The sequence below is a fragment of the Gavialis gangeticus genome, unplaced genomic scaffold, assembly GCF_001723915.1.
Source record: "Gavialis gangeticus isolate Ggan-Ray unplaced genomic scaffold, GavGan_comp1, whole genome shotgun sequence".
Classification (NCBI taxonomy): Eukaryota; Metazoa; Chordata; order Crocodylia; family Gavialidae; genus Gavialis; species Gavialis gangeticus.
The window spans coordinates 56,505,564-56,523,094 of NW_017729032.1; the positions used below are offsets into that span (position 1 = coordinate 56,505,564).

The 17,531-nt window shown below is 42.1% G+C and overlaps 1 protein-coding gene across 1 annotated transcript in view; it reads right to left on the reverse strand.

The window, feature by feature from the left end:
• Positions 1–17,531, reverse strand: part of ALG5 (ALG5, dolichyl-phosphate beta-glucosyltransferase) — a 59,786-nt gene that overhangs the window by 13,039 nt on the left and 29,216 nt on the right. The window contains exons 6-8 of the mRNA XM_019524737.1: positions 15,276–15,389; positions 13,084–13,143; positions 9,994–10,145 (exon numbers count right to left, since the gene is read on the reverse strand). Of these exons, the coding sequence (XP_019380282.1) occupies positions 9,994–10,145; positions 13,084–13,143; positions 15,276–15,389 (326 nt within the window). The remainder of the gene's footprint in view (positions 1–9,993; positions 10,146–13,083; positions 13,144–15,275; positions 15,390–17,531) is intronic.

Sequence of the window (17,531 nt, forward strand, 5' to 3'; positions counted from 1 at the left end):
TTTGCTGTTCTGCACTGCCCTGTCCCCTGATGGGGGGGGGGCGTTGAAGGAGAGCAAGAAGCAGAAGTCAGGGCAGGGAAGGGGAGCCTGGAGGCTCCAGTTCCTGCTGCAATCACAGTAAAGCAGGGAGCAGTGGCCAAGCAGGAGTCCAGGGGCTACAACTTAACCCCTTGCAGGATGCATGAAGTCCCCGGGCTGCTAGATGGACAGCCCTGCACTAGTATGGACAAGGGAAAACCACGTGCTTCTAGTCGCATTTAATGTTAGGAATATTTGTTTCTTTGCCCATGCTACAGTTCAGGATCATGACCGTTAACATTCCTTACAGCCCAATTAAAAACAGGAGTGGGAAGAAGCTCCATGATTCAACTTCTAACTCAAATGTGCTCAATTTACAAAATATTTATTCTGCAAACTTACTCTGGGTTCTGAAACTCCAGCTGGGAACTCTCCTGTTTGTGCAACTTCACCAGTGATTAATGTCCTCCAGGCTAAAATTATGCCCTTGGTTGCACTGAGAATACTAGGTGAAACTTAGGCCTTTTCTACACTAGATGGGGTTACTGGTACAACTGTATCAGCAAATCCTTCATGGTGGAGACACAGCCTTTACTGGCAGAAGAGTTCCAAGAATCAAATGAGCTATCTTGGTCAGCAGTTTTTTTGCAGGTATAACTCCAATTACACTAGGACTTCTACTGGCATTACGATGTCAGCCAGTAGGGGTAATTCCATAGTCCCCTCCTGCTGTAACTTTATTGTGAGCAAAATATGAAAGTGTAAACTAGGCCTTTGTCACCCATTCTATTCAAAACAAACAGAAAAAATGAGTCAAATCCAACTTATTCTCTTAATTCTGTTGGTCTCCAGTGCTAACAGGAGGGGAAAGAAGATAAAACTCATAAAAAACCCTTTTGTCACTATGGTCTGCAGGTTTAGATCTGTAGAATGAAAAGGTATAATTTCCAGTTTTCTCAGGCAGATTCCCATATGTGAAGCTTAGTAACAAGCTGGAGAAACAAATACATACGCATGATTTTAACATGTTGTCTAGTACAACATAACAACATGGAACAATTTACTCCACGGTTTAAAGCATCCTAGGCAAAATAATACATGCAGAATCTGTTATTCAGTCAGCCAGCTGGTAAGGCACTTAACAAACATAAAATTTAACTAGAGAAGTACAGAGCACATCTTATCATGTCAATCAAGAGAGGAACAGAATTACATTTGGAATTTCCCTCATCTGACTTGTGTTCTATCCAAGATAGGACCCATCAAGTAACAGCTGACATCTTTTATTTCCTCTACAGGGAAAGGAATCCAGGTTGTAAAAAGAGATTCCTTATAGCCTCAAGAGGCCAATGTTGAAATTTTAGATCTGGAATATTCCATCAGTATAACCACTGAATTTTGCTTGTTTTCCTTTAATGGTTTATAATTTAACATTTTTAAAGTCAACTTTAAATTAAGATAGTAGTTCTTCTTGAAATCCCGCTGTTTGCTATGCTTTTAACATGTTTTTTTACATTTTCCTTTAAGTTATTTTAAAAAAATGTGACCCAGTCTGAGAAATGGATGAAAGAGTTTGACCAGATTCAGAGCTCAACACACAAAGCACATGTTCTTTGTTCAAAGGTTGATCTAGTTTCAGGCATACGCCAAACTCTATTTTTAGGAAGTAACTTTTAAAAACATTTGGTTTGAACTAAGATGTACGTACAAGAAGCTGTCCAACAGACAGCTCTAAAAATAATTGCCCCAAAATCTCTTTCGTTTAATTTTAAACCAGATGCAAGGAGAACATTTATACTATAAAGTAGGGCTGACAAATTACTAAAAAACGTAATCGCAATTACTTGCGAGATAAAAATAAATAGTCACAATTAATTGCAATTTTAATCGCAGTTAAGCAATAGTCAACATCCCCCACCCGACAGCCTGGAGCCTGTGTGCCCTGCGGCTTTTCCTTGCCACCACCAACAGTGTACAGCTACAGCCCCAGGCGCACCCTGGACTCGCTGTGGCTGCAGTGGGCCAGCTGGAATCTGTGCGAACAGACCCGCCCCGGCCCACCCCGTGTCTGCTGCAGACTCACATACCTATGCTGAGCAGTGGCCAGGGAGAAGCTGCTGCTCAGTGCAGAGGAAAAACGGCCCCTCCCCTTCACCATTGCAGGGCCCTTCTTGCTGGATGGCCTGGAGCCCTTGCTTGGCTTGCCCTGTGTCTCCTCTGCACTGCCACTGCTGCTTCACTGGCTCAGACGCAGGGGTGACGGCACTGGAGAGAAGGCACAGGGCAGCCCAGGTGCTGGCTCTGGATGGCTGCAGCAAGAAGGGCCCGGCAGCAGTGAGGATACTTTTCCCCCCATGCCAAATAGCAATTTCTGCCCGGCTGCTGCCACTGCTCAGCATGGGCGGGTGAGTGGAACAGGCATGGGGTGGGCCTGAGTCAGGGCAGTGCACATGGGTTCTGGCTGGTTTGGAGCTGGTCTGCTCCACTGGTCAAAACGACCTGCGTGATTAACGCGTTAATTTGTTTTTCTGTTAATTGTGTAAGTGTGATTAACTGACAGCCCTACTATAAAGCCAATGCAATACCTTGTCCCTTGGTTTGCAATTCTGCATCTGTTGCTGACGGATCCCAAAGAATTTTATAAATGTTAATGCTAGTTTAGAAGTACCTGTGGAGAAACACAGGATGCTCTAGGAATTTCAATGCCTCACTCATCTACATTTAGCCAAGTACCTAAAGTAGTCATCCAATGCTCCCCATTTAGTAGTAACCATGAATCAAAATACAAATATAGTAAAAAACTGCTTTCAGAGTATCAAGAGATTAAACATTAAGGTGACATGTTGGTTAATACCAGATGGAATAGAAACTGACTGGTGGAAATCATGCAAGCGATAAAATGTAAGGAAATCTGATCAACTCTATTTTCCTCCTCTATCTCAATCCAGTTTTGGAAAACAAATCCAAATTTAACCAAAGGTAGTGTCCAACTCAGCAATGATGGACACCATACTTTATGGAAGAGGATTTCTTGACAACCCTCCCCATTCCATGTTTGAGAGGAGAAAACAGAAACAGAGGCTCTAGTTAAAAGGTGTTGGTGAAAAAATACTGAAAAGGCTGTAAACGTCTCTCTGATGCCCTGCCAGTTATTTTACAAAAGGAAAAGTTTAAACCTTTCAATCAGTCCAGCCTAGCAGCATGCTACCTACTCTGCTTACATTACCACACTTATTGTTACAGCAAAAAGTATTTGGCTGGGGGGCAGGGAGCAGAGTGAAAATGTGTTCCCAACACCCATTCTTTCAGTGAGGCATGTTAACAAGCTGCTGACAGAGACAAAAATAAAACTCAGCTATCTCTAGGATAACTGCTTCTCTCTTTAGGAGCAGCATTGACAAGGTCTAGTGTTCCGGAGTGAACTGCAGCACCCTCTCAGCCTGCCCTGCTAATTCTGCACTTGGTCTCTTTAGCATGCATAAAAGGCTGTTGCTCCCTTTATGCAAGTAGGAGAATTCCTGGGGCTTTGCCTGCAGGAGCAGCTGGCATCATCCACAGACAAGAAGCTCAGCACGGAGTCACCTTCCAGGACAAAACTGGATATTGATTCAATAGATCCCCCTCTCCCTCTATTCTTCTCAGGACTTTCTGAACAGTTCATCTTTTTTGTTTTTGCTGCAACAGAAAGCCAAGCTCCAGTCAGATGTATACCATGCACTGCTGTATCTGGGCAAGTGCTAACCTCAAACTTTTTAAAGGTTAATAAAATTATCTAGCTGTAACAGTTCACTGTACACATTGTCAACTCAGCATGCAAGGTAATAAGAAAGAGCTCCTTTACAGAAATGGAGACTTTGTTTACAAAAATTACTGTTTAATTGTTCATAGCATTCAAAAGGCTAAACTTATGGGTGTAAAGATTGACTTGCTTTAAAAACATTAATTCTGGGCCTGGCATATTTTGTGACCTGCCAAATGAAGATACAAAATAATGGGCACAAAAAAATATTAATGAAATCTAAAATCTACCTACACATTACATCCATACTTTCAAGTTTGTTACTTTCTAGAATTTTTCTTATGTTTATTTCTTACGTAAATACTTTTCAGTTACAAGTAAGAGACTCTATTTGCATGATCTAGTTGTAAGATGAAGAATGCTCAAGAGGCAGAACAGCAATAGTACAATGCATTAGGGCCCAATCCTACAAAGGAGGTAAAAGGGAAGTGAGAGAGCCCAGCACACCTTGTAGGACTAGATTCCTTATACAATTTAACGCACCTCTAGAATATCAAAAATATTTAAAAACTAGGAAAGGGCAGGTTTAAAGGATTTCCTGTGCACAGACTTTTACTCTGCATGAATTACTGTGTTTATGTGCATGTGGTAATTAAGGGATTACACCAGGGGTGTCAAACTCACCTTGTACTGCAGGCTGGATCAGGACCACAGAGCTCCATGCTGGTTTGATCCAGCACGGGGCAAGATATGACAGTTTGCGTTCCAACGTGGAGCATGTGATAGTAACACTGGCTTTGCCCCAAAGCATGCAGTGGTGGCAGAAACTCCAACTCCGAGCTGAGCTATATGAAGGCAGCTACAGCCCCGGCTGCGCACCCTATGTTGGAACCAGAACTTTTGTTGCCACTGCCACCACATACTCCAAGCCACATTGGCAGCTCCAGCCCTGACTCCTGCACAGAGGAAGCAGGTTCACAGTGGTGGCAACAGGAGGAGCAGACAGAGGTTGTCACCTCTCACTCACCCTCCTGCCACCAACTGCCATGACCACTAGGGCCCAAGGACTCTGGATTCTGCAGCAGGCCATGAACCAAATTCTGGTGGCCTGCTGATAATCTGGTGGGCTGGATGTGTTTAACACAGGCCATATGTTTAATGCCCTTGGAACAGACAATAATTCAGATCTTGGAAAACAAAAAATAGCTGTAATACTGATTATAATACTGATTATCCAAAATACAAGGTGAATAAATACACTATTTCCAAATTATTAGCCAATTTAAGATTCATCCGAAAGGGTGAAACATCTTGTGAAAATGAGAAGGCAAGACTTTAAAAAAAATGAATGCACAAAGCTGTACTTAATGTAAAGACTGCAACAATTTAACAAGAGAAAGACCAGTCTAAGTGCAGACCAATTCCCATTCACAACAATGAGCAGTTAAGGATTGAATCCTTGATCCTTATTATGGTGTAGTAATGGGAACATTAGCCCAGAGGTGGGCAATTATTTTGGCAGAAGGGCCACTTCATGAGTTTTGGTGGGCTGCAGAAGGACATAAGGTTACCCCTGCCACTTGTCAGATGCCCCTCCCCCAGGTTGCTATCTTGGGACTGGAAGTCCTACCCCTAAACCCTGACCTTTGTCACTAGAAGCCCCTGCCCTTGCCCCCAGAAATACTCGTGTGTGTGTGTGTGCGCGCGCGAGCGAGTGAGTGAGCTTGCCATCTTGGAACCAGAAAAAAAAATTCATCTACTAAAAGTCAAATACCTACTATAACATATTTTAATTTCATTACAAAAATATTTTTGTCATTATTTGTGCAGAATAGCTCAATAATAAAGTCTTAACTCTTGTATATAGCACGTACGTACGCACTCAAAGGGGCAAAGGGTATATTGTGGGAGGGTGTATATATGGGGGGTTGTGGGGGGCAGGGTGTGGGTGTGTGGGGACCCCCTCCCAACCCCCCACCATGATGCACAGCACCTGCTGGCGGTGGCAGCAGCAGCAACAGGCAGGACCTTGGGGCACTCATGGCCTGCACACATGCTGCTGCCCGGCAGTGTAACACTCTGGACAGAGCTGCACATGACAGCAAGGAGCACAGGCAGGCTGGCGCACTTCTATCATGTGGGGCTCCCTGCGGCACACATGCAGCTCCCAGCACTCATACGCCACCGGGGGGAAGCCCCATGTGATGAAGCTGGCTGCCCTCCCCACTCCCTGTCACCATGGAAGCAGGCGGCAGGGCACTCTGCCACTTCCAGAGGAGTCCCAGAAGCTGCACATGGCGACAGGGAGTGGGGAAAGCAGCCAGCTTCATCATGTGGGTGTTCCCCCTCATGGCATATGAGCACCGGGAGCTGCATGTGTACTGCAGGGAGCCCCATATGATAGACTTCAAAAAAATCTTGAAGCAGATCAGCCCACCAGAGAGAAGGTATAAGAAGATCCTGCAAATGGGAAGTGCTCATATAAACATGCTCATATTTTTTTTTGAGCAGCTCTTCATGTGTTCTGCCCTTCTCTATTGAGCTGAGCTGATGGGTGGCATGTAGGGAGACCAAACAAGGCAATGACAATGATCCTTAGACAAACATGCCTCTGAAATAAGAAAATGAGGAACAGAGAAGTTAAATAACTTGGAAACCACCAGGAGATTCATTAATATAGATGTCAAAACCCATTGCTTAGGGTGGAAACAATTCTTCCTCTCTGAATAGCAACTTCCTTCCAATCCCTATCAAAATTAATTTATCAGCCAGTAGTGCTACACAGTTCTCTCAGAGGGAGTGTTTCCCTTTCTGAAAAAGCAGTACTAAAATATACTGTCTTCTTAATAGAAATGAGAGGCCTACTGGAATGTAACCGCAGACTTTGTTTCAATTCTTCAGAAAAAGCTGGGTTTCTTTCCTCTTCTTTTATCCCCACTCAGCCTCAGGATATGCACAGAGCCTCCATGGCATTAGGCCAGACTGGATGCTCATCTCCAGCCAAGTTACAGGCTGCAAATGCATCAGTATTCATATTTATCCAAAAGCAGCGGTGTCCAAGATTGGACTTTGGGAGAGCCTCACAATTTTACACAGGGATTTGTCTGTATTAAATATAATCTATTGTTTTTAAGGGGCGAATTGATAAAACATATAATGATCTGATAAAAATATATACAGCCAAACAAGGCACAGAAATATGCTTAAAGAGAACACTGGAATTATACTGAAAGAATAAACAAAAATATTCTCATTTTAGACAAAATTGCCTATTTTGTTTAAAGTGTTTCATGGAAAAACATGAACTACTCTTTTTCCCCCCACTAACAGAGCAAACATGAGTGATCAGGGTTGCAGACAAGTTTTGGATTCATCTTATTTACTCAAAGGGAAGATGAGGTCCCCTCCCCCTCCATTCAATATAGAGAAAAAAGCCCCTGATGCAAGGGAATGGGGGTAGGTGACTGCTGAGGGTCTGGTTCTAGCCCCAATCTGGATTCAGGGTCAGGTCAAATTTGGAGTTGCTGCCCCCCTGACATCTGCTTCCCACAACCTCTCCACCTCCCTCCCCCATTTACTCTTAGTCAAAGCTCCAGCTCTGACCCCAGGCACGGAGCACACAGGGGCTCTGGCTCTCATCCATCTAGGCAGCAGCAGTGACAGTAGCTCCAGCCCTGGCTTTAACCCAGGCTGGGGCCAGAGCTGCTGTCACCACTGCAACCACAGCTGCCTGGCTGGGTGGGCCATAGACACTGTGCACTCCAGCCTAGAGTTGTGATTAAGGATAAGTGGTGGCTGGGAGGAATGAGGGGAGGGGGCAGAAGGAAAGGCCAAGAGGAGGTGGGACACTGGCAACAAAGGGTTAGGTGTGGGGTGGGGAAAGAGCAAGAGATGGAAGGCTGCTGGACTCCCCCGTCACTTTCTCCACTGTAGCAGTGATGGGAGCAGGGGTGTGGGAATGGAAGGGGTGGTGTCTAATACTTAATATTCTGCACATGGAAAATTATAACAACTTTATAAAATTTTCCATGTATAGAACCTAAAAATTGGAGGGTTGTCTTAAATTCCAAGTCACTGGCTCAGATAAATACAGTAAAACAAGAAAGCCTTACGGGTATAAATTCTACAGCAGAGGGTACACTTTGTAGTCATGCAAACAAGTACAACAAAGTTCACACATCAAACTGAAAGTAACATAAGCCCAATGTCTATTGTAGTAAAATCTTTCTACTGTAGTCAAATATTTATCTCTATCCCCTCCCACACACACTTCACTTTGTGTTATTGTTAGTTTACAGTGTTAGGTTATTTTTACACTCTTTCCTTTCTCTCATGCTAAAGATTTTTTTTAGAAGCAAAGCAGCAGCAAAATTCATATTCATTTTTAAAGCATTTTTTAAAAAATAATTCAGAACATGATATTTAGAGGGTGCTAAGTTGGGAACTGGAATTATTTGAAATGCATCTATTTCAAACAGAATAAGACTGATCACTTCCATTTAAGGTCCTCCACAAGTGTACTTTGCAAAGACTACACATCAACTATATTCATAGGTTTCCTCTTCCTTGGAGTACAGCTGTTGTGCCAACCCTCCTGGAGTATAATAGACACTCATTAAAATTAAACAGACTGTCAGAAAAATAATACGTTTTGAGAAATGTACTATAGGGCACTATATCCAGGCTTAATCGAGGACACTGTCTAATAAGAATGGGAAGGATTTAACAGAGAAATTCATATAATTTAATTTATGAAGCTTGGTTTTAGAGGCGAGATGAATGGTTTGGGCTTTAATATTAAATATTATATTTCTGGTTTTGTTATAGTTTCTCTTTGGGACCCTGGGCAAATCACTCACCTAAGAAGATATCTTTCTTTGAGGCATCCACAATTCCAATTGAAGACAGTTGGAGCTGTGGGGCTCCATGCCTTTCAGAACTTGGTGCTTCCACTTTTCCATCTTTAAGAACATGAGAAGACTAATGCCTGTGAAAAACTTTGAAATTCTGGGAAGATGCTATCAGACGACTAAGTATTTCCCTTCCAAGTCCCTGTCAGATTTGTTAAGCTCCTTCACCCCCACCTACCCATCTTTGCATCCCTATTCTAGGAGCAATACAGCTTTGCTACCACTACTGGTAAAGCTGAGCCTAAAACAAGAAGTCCTGGCTTTAGTTAGGTAGGACTGTGCACACCCTGAAAACTTCTATGCTGTCCCTTTGCTCTAGTCTTGTGAATAATTTGGGTAAGGAAACACAAGTCTTCCTATGAGGCATTTTCCTAGTTGAAGACAGTAGTTTGAAAAGACTTAATTATACTTAATTAAACCTGGGCCCTGTCAGCCTCAAATGCCTCCCTTTTAGCAATAGACATGGCGTGTAAAATCTACAGAAATTATGACAGTTATGTAGAAACAGCATTTCATTCTCTTAATAGCTGTCATCACTATGCCAGTCTTATCACAGAAATGCCATTGCCTTGTCCAGAGTTCAATTACACTGAAAAGCAGCTCTAGAACAACCCAAATGTCATTCGTGGCTTTTTACTGCCTTTCTCCAAAATTAATGAAAGCCATCAACTGCCCACTTTCATTAAACAGTATAGCATAGAAATCAGAGTGCAACAGGAACTTCCTTTGCATGTTAGTCTTACGCTAGTCATCTTTATAATAAATGCATTTAAAGTTAAATACTTTATGGAAGTGATTTGAGAGTTTATTAGTCAGAAAAATGATGACTTGTGAAGTTATACTGGACAGAAGCACAAGCTACTATGTCCCTCTGTTCATAAATGGAGTAAGGAGAGATTGCAAGGGTTTAACCATCATTAGTCCTCCACAGCTTTATCATTACACTCACAAAAGCCTTCTTGCTATCTGTAATTCAGACACTTCATGCAAATATCAAAACTCCACTAAAACATTCTACTACCCTGTATGCTATATGCCTCTTAAGTAAGTGGGAACAATGAGTTCAAATATTCAACAATTTTCTATAGGTTATCTTAGTAAGAGATAAAATTCTTTGCAAATACAAAGCACTTTAATACAGACAAATATCTAAAATGCCATAAAAGCATATGCTACTCCTGAATATAGCAGAGTAGTTGTATTCATCTGTATGCACTGCATTATTTATTACAGTTACCATGTTGGAATTACTTCTGCACAAGGCTGATCGACTGCTGCAAAAAATTAAAAATACTAAATAAGCACAAGTGAACAGAAATAGCCTACCAGCGGTCTATATGAAGAACTGAGAAGGTCCGTGAGGCAGCTTCTCTGGTTAGCAGTTTAAATCCACACTGTGTGTCCCTGACGTCTCTGACACAGAGGAACCATACGAGGAAGTGGAACCCATACATTAGAAGCGTTCGGAAATAAGAGCGCTGTGGACAACAGACAAGAAATTACATGTTTTCTTTTCTATTTCAAAAGGAGTGTTCAACAGAGCTGGCCAGAGGATAACACTTGTGTTTGACAGACTCCTGAAAAAGTGCAGAATTTGTTTTCATTCCACATTGGAACAAAACTAAAACCTTTCAAACATTTTTGTGAAACAGAATTATGTGAAGGTACACTGGTTGGGACACTGGCAGAGGATGTAGAAAACCTGGATTCTCATTCCTGCTCTGACTTATTCTGGGATTTTTTTTCATTCACTAGGGCCTGGAATAATAGCAACCTGGACCAGTCTAGCCCCCGAGCCAGGCCAATATCCTAACTGTTAGCTACACAGTCCTTCTTCCAACCCATAAAACTTCCCAATGAAATTTCTATGGAAACTGATATGTCTCTGCAACAATTATATGGCACCATCCAAGCATATGTTGTCAAAATGACATTTCTGCATATTTCTGAGCAGTTCTGCACTTGAATCATTTAAAGCCCTACGACTCGGAATGAGATATTTTGTTGCAAATATAGGGTATAAAATTTTATTTCTAAGATACTAAATGTAAGCATATTTATATAGAGAGATCATATGCACTACAAATTAAATAAGTACAATTTTATGAACACATGAGTGTGTTTACACATGCATTAATGCGCTCTTCCTAAGGCACATTAAATTAATACCCCCAGTGTGAGGTACTAAATAAATGTGCATTAGGCTGCCCTAGTGCGCGCACACTTTTTTAAGTGATGCTTAATGCGCAGTAGCCCATTTCACTGTGCATTAGCATGATTGCACAGGTTTTCACATGATGCTTTCATGTGCAGTAAAATAGGCTGCTGCACGCACATCAGAGTGCAGGTGTAGACATGCCCCGTATGAGATTGTGTTTTACACTCAGGACGGCTTTTGATTTGGAGGTAAAAAAAAAAAAAATACTTTTCTACAATTGGTTCTGAAAAGGTAGATTTTTAAAACTGAATCTAATCTAAGAGATATCATGGGGGCAAAGGGGAAGGAGAGGTACAATCCATCCTTCAAACCCTACATTTGTCCTTTGAGAATCCTGCTCTAATCCTTTATCCTATCAGGCAGGGTTTCTGAGAAGGAAACAATTATCAGGAGAGAATTCAGTACCCCTGGAGACCACTCCCCGTGCTCTGTAAGCACCAGGCCCAATATTCTCTAAGATTGGATGCTCCAATGCAGGGCAAACCTGGGTATACAGCAAGAATCTTCTGCATCCATAAATGGTAGAAAAGAGTGCAGGATTCAGATCCATTACTGAGAGACATTAGGGGTTTCTTCTCCACTGCTGACAAAAGCATTCAACTAACTAATACTTAACAGGAGCTCTGCCAAGTCCGTAACACTCTGATAAGCCAGAGGGAAAAGATGAACTCATACCAGATTTAGAAAATTCTACTGCATCTTCTCTTGGGCTTTTGCAGCTATTTTAGTATCTTGCATACACCTTAGAATGATTTCAAGTATTACATATGCATATAGACAAACCTTGTTCTAGAGAACATCCAACATGAGGGGTACATCTAATGATACTAAAGAAATTACTTCAGCTATGTGTCTGTTGCAATACAAGTTCCATGCCTGCACTTTGTCAAACACTGCATACCAAGTCACCAGTAAGCCAGATGCAAGATAAAACAGCATGACAATGCAACACTTTGTTGCACAGGAGTCAAATACTGAGCTCCTGCCTAATGTGTATTCAATATTTTATTCTCCTGCAGTTTCCCTATATTGTTCATATTGGGCACATCTACACGAGATACTAGAAACACGGTAGACTAAGTCTATGCATTAGCACATCATGGTGAAAGCCATACTAATGTGCAGCAGAATTAGTATACTGTAGTTCAGTGTCACATAAAATATGTGCACTGGTGCTACTGCGCAGTAGCACCAATTATGGCACATTCAGTACCTATTACAGGTATTAAACTTAACGCAGCATAATTACAGCATATTAATGCACGTGTTGATGTGCCCACTGAATTTTATTTTCATATGGATTAACAATGTTTGCACAAAACCCTTGACAGTCTTCTGCCTGGGAGCTCTTTGTATGGAACTCATAATCACCGCAGAACACAACACTAATTCCCTCAACACATCTATTCCATCAAAAGATGCAATATGCATATGTTGTCATCTACATATTATAATTTTCTGCCAGGAAGTGTCTTGGTGCTACTGTTTTTGTTTTAATTTCTGAGTCTCACAAGGCAGAAATGTATCAAGGAGCTTTAGTTAAAATAAGAAGAAAGAAAAGATTTTCCAAGGGAGTTTGTTGGAAATCTGAATTCCAAATTTGCATTTGCTGAGGATGTTTAGGTGGTAGCAACATCATCTTCCCCCTGGATATTTAAATTAAGCATTTTCATTAGGATAACTGCAAGAGGACTATAATACTCTCAAACTATACCAGTCCTCATTACCACTCATTCAGCCACAGCAGATCTTAAGATAAGCAGAGCAACAAGCTCTTGGACTGGAATGGCTAAGTAGGCTTCTGTCCATCTATGTGAATGGTACCTAAAGCCCTGCATATTATCCAAAATAAAACCAGAAAGGGCATATACAGTAAACTCCTGGACTCATGCTACCTAATATGTCTGAGACCTATAGTCGCACCTCTGCAAGCTATTGTCTGACAGGAACAATTGATATAAATCATTACAACTGAACTGACAGCTGAAATTGAGCTGATGCTAGATGGTGGCATCTGAGATGTGGGAGCAGAAAGCTGTTGGATGTGATCCAGCATATGTTCACAGCAAATAGATTTCCCCACTTCCAGTCTTTGTTCCTTTTACATGTCTTGATTTGTTCAATTAAAAACTTTGAGCATTAACACAGAATTACAGAAGCTCTGCAGGACTAGTGCTTATTAGGAAAGAGAAATGTACCTGTGCTATTGAGTCCTTCTCCAAATGAGCACGAGAGCCACAAGATATAGCCATTTGGTCCTAAAGAAGAAAGTACAGTATACAAAAGAATTATCGGCTAACTACAACAAAACCAATGTTTTCTGACTCACAGGCTGCTTCTTATTTGTGGCTCATAAGTGAAACCTAAAAGCACCACAGCCAAATCTTGGAAGTTAAATTTCTCAAAGTAACAGAAATTTTAAAGTCTGGTTGTTTCACAGATATTATTATTCGACTCTGTAGATCAAATAAGACTTCCCCACATTTCACAGTCTGCATAAAGCTTGTTGTACCTTTTATTTGGAGTGTACTGACTGCAATATTTCCAGGTCTGGTTCCAAACTAAGATTGTTCCTCTGAGTTATTTAGACAGCACAATATTTTAATATGGCAGACACCATAAAAATACCCAATCCCATTTAATCTGCACAGGCATTTTTGTCCTTAATATTGAAAAAGGGAAACATTAGAAGATAAAATACTTGATTTTACCAATACTGCAACGTTTTGCATGTGAGAAAACGTTCTAGCCTAAACTGAACCCAAAGAGATGATTTCCAATGATATGTAATCCAATTATTCACACAGTACTACTAACATAAAATATACCATATTTGTACTTTGGAAAAATTCTCAAGAACTAATGCCAGATACTTTTTCAGTAGTACACAGGTAGCAGAGGCATCTCAATTAATTAGCGCCATCTACTGGTGTCAGAATAGTACCAGGTATAAGTAAATAGTTACGAGAATCATAATTTATTGTATTGGTTTGTAGTCTGCTGGTAATTGCTCACAGCAAGGTACAACCAAAGAAAGAAAAAAGGCGAATTTAAAACACTGCATACTGCCCCTCCACTCAGACGTACACCACTAGAGGTGCCCCAATACATTGGTCTGATATTGGATCAGCATTGATATAAAGAAAATTGACTATCGGAAGTCGGCTTTCTTTGCCTGATGTGACCAATAATATGGCCAATAAATGCCCTGTGCTTTTGTGCAGCCTGGCAGCTTGGAGACCAACATTGGGCTGGTACGTCTGTGGGGGGAAGGGGTAGAGGAAGGGAAGGGGTGTGGGGGGAGCAGATCATAGCCCCTGCGGTGAGGAGGGAGTGGAGCTGGGCCTGGGGCAGGTGCTACCCAACTAGGGCGGGGCAGGTGGGCCCCTGTGCGCAACCTGGGAGGGCATGGGGGGGTGTCTGCCCCCCCATTTGTACAGGGTGGGGTGGGTTGCCACTGTGGGCCCCCATGCTTTCCTGGAGTGTGTGCAATGGCAGGAACTGCCCCCCTCCCTGCGCCCCCTGGACAAGCTGCTTGTGGTTCCGTCCTGCCCCAGCCGGGCAGCACCTGCCCCAGCCCCACTCCCTCCCTCACTGCAAGGGCCTTGATCTACCCCCTCCCTATCCATCACAAAAGACTTACCAGCCAGACACTGCTCTTCAAACTGCTGGGCTCCACGTCTGAATTCGGACTGGCATTGGCCGATATACCTCCTTAAAAATCGGCTATCGGTATCAGCCCAAAAAATCTCTATCGTGCACCCCTAGGTACCACTTCACCCAAAAAGTCTTTCACCACTATGCTACAGACAGTAAGTATCCAAGAAGGCCTGATTATCTGATGTGAGTTAACAGAAAAATTCCCCAAGATAAAAAGGTCTAGTCAGTCTTTGCTGATAATATTTAATCTGACTGAAAAGACAACTGCTGGGCATAGGAAAGGAGTCATCCTTAAAGCTATACTGGATGAAAAAAGGTTGAAAACACAGTATAAAAATCAAACTAGCAAGGCTAGCAAAAGCAAGTTTTTAAGTGAGTGGACAGTACAGTAAGCATTTACATCTAGTACAGTCACTGAAAATGAAAAAGAACTAGAGCACCACAACATACGAATCTCACTGAAAGAGCTGGCGTGGAAGTAGAAAGGTTAAAGACTCAATTAGAGAGATATTGCATGACAGTAAATACATGCAAACTCAGACCCTCATTCTGTGAAGACTTGCACACTTAAATTATCTGCGAGGAGTCTCACTGACTTAAGTTATGTTAAGCACACGAATAAACATTTGTAGAATCATGACCTGGAATTCATTCACTTAGTGCACTAATGTATTAAAAGAAATATAACACTGAGTCCATACAAACAAAACCGACAGGAACATGTACTTACTGGCCATGGCTGGAGATTACTAAGGCCCTCTTCTACTTTCTCAATATCTGCAAACTTTGTGGCTCCATCTGCATCAGCCATAAGAATTTTTTTCCCTCGAGAACTGAAGACGCCCTACAAATCAGACGGTAAAAAACATGCACCATTATAAATCAATTCATATAATGAGAAACTAGCTGAAATGTAAAGGATCTGGTTTTCTTAGATAAAGCAAATGCCTAAAAGAGTAACCTGAATGGAAATTTACAAAGGGATTGAACAGACATGAGTCTGCTGTTTTCCTACATTAACTCTTTTTGATAAGTAACATGTCTTTGCAGTTATTACTTTGCACTGCAGCTGTATCTATCAGCTTCACTCACTGCTCAGGTCCTCACTGCATTAGGCACTTTATAAATATAACAAAACTGACAGCCCTGCCCAGAAGAGTTTACAAGCTAAGATAAGAGACAACAAATGGACACAGACAGACAGGGGAAGCACAAGGAAACAATGAGGTACTATTAGTTGGCATGATAAGCAGCTGTTGCAGTGCACCAGCTGCCTGATCAAAGATGGCTTTTTCCTGTCATTTGATCCATTCTCCTTCAACAAAGCATTTAGCACAGTGGTAGGGGGTGAGGCTCTTTCAGCTAATACATCTCCAAAAGCATGATCTTTCTTAAAAGTTATTTGAGAAAGAAAGTACAATACCACTACAAATAGCATCTGGCATTAGCTGCAGCAAGCCTGGAGTTGATGTTACCATAGTCTAGGGACTACACAATACACCTGTAAACACACATGTATGACTGTCTAGGCTGCAGTACTGCAGAGAAGGACTGAGGTTTTCAGTGAACCGTAAGCTGAATATGAGCCAACAACATACTCTTGTTACAAAAAAAATAAATAAATAAAAAGGCCAACAGTATTAAAAGAAGCATCACAAAACCAGGGAAGTGATTTTTCCACTCAATTTAGCATTGGTAAGGTCTCATCTGAAGTACTATGTCCAGTCTTAGGCCCTGCACTTCATGGAAGTTGTGGACAAAATAAAAAGAATCCAGCAGGGAAGGACAAAAATGATTTAGGGGCCTGGGAAACACCGGTTTATGAGAACAGGCTTAAAGGCAAGGTGGATAAAAAAAAAATCAATGATTTTTTAAATAATATTTTTTATTTAATTAAAAAAAATTTTTTTTTGTTAAGATGCCTTTAAAAAATAAACATATAAAGACAGTTTTAATTTAAGGTATGTTAAAGCTCAAAGATATCACCACAGAACAGGGATTAAAACGTCTAATTATATACTATAAGACAATATATTTATGTAACCTTTTTAGAAGTTTTATAAATAGGACACAACAGGCCATGGACCATATTAGGGGCCCAATCTTTGGGGTTCCCAGAGGCTCTTCTATAGATTAGTAAAGATTAAAGAAGAACACTGTACCCAATGGGACTCAGTGCTCAGGCTAGAAGATCCCATTAAGCATTGCTATGATGCTTAGTTTTAGTTCTCAAACTGTGGATGTGTCTCCAGAGATCATAGGCAGACAAGGTTCTTTGGGTAGATGTGCTATCTTTTATTATCCAGATGCACCACACCCCAGCCTTGGGCAGGTAGCGCTGAGGTTTACGTGGCTACCTATCTTGCCAGGGATGTGGAGCCACTAGACTTGCGACCCCTTGGTCTACTGGGCAACCCGCAACCTGATGTGGCAGGATCTGGCCCTGAATGCCTAGGAACACCTGTCATGTCCACCGACAAGTGTTCCAAGCAAGAGGGTGTTCAGCATTGCTGGGGATGTAGTGACACTCCACCGCACCTGTTTGGATCCTGGTTTGGCAGAGCAGCTGGTGTTCCTCAAGGTGAGCCTCCTGCTGCTGGGGTTCCCCAAGCGCCAGGTGCAGACAGAGTAAGTGTCACCCTCCTCACTCCATCTGCACCTATTTCTGTTTTATTTTTTTAAACCAGTTAATGCCCTGCTCTTAATGCTGGAGGGGGCACTCACTGCATCACTAGCCAGCCGGGGAAGAACATGTCTCTGCTGAGCTCCCATGCCAGGATGAACTTAGATGTATGGGCTGGGGCTATGGAAGGAGGAGGCCCCAGGTCCTGGGCATGACCACTAAAACTGCACTCTGCCAGGGACAGGGGCAGAGAGGCCCAGTGGGACTGCTGGTGGCATGGCAGCCCCAGAAAATGCCAGGACAAAGGATCCCCCTGGTGAAAGGTGGGTAGGAGGTGCCATAACCTCCAGCCACCACACGCAC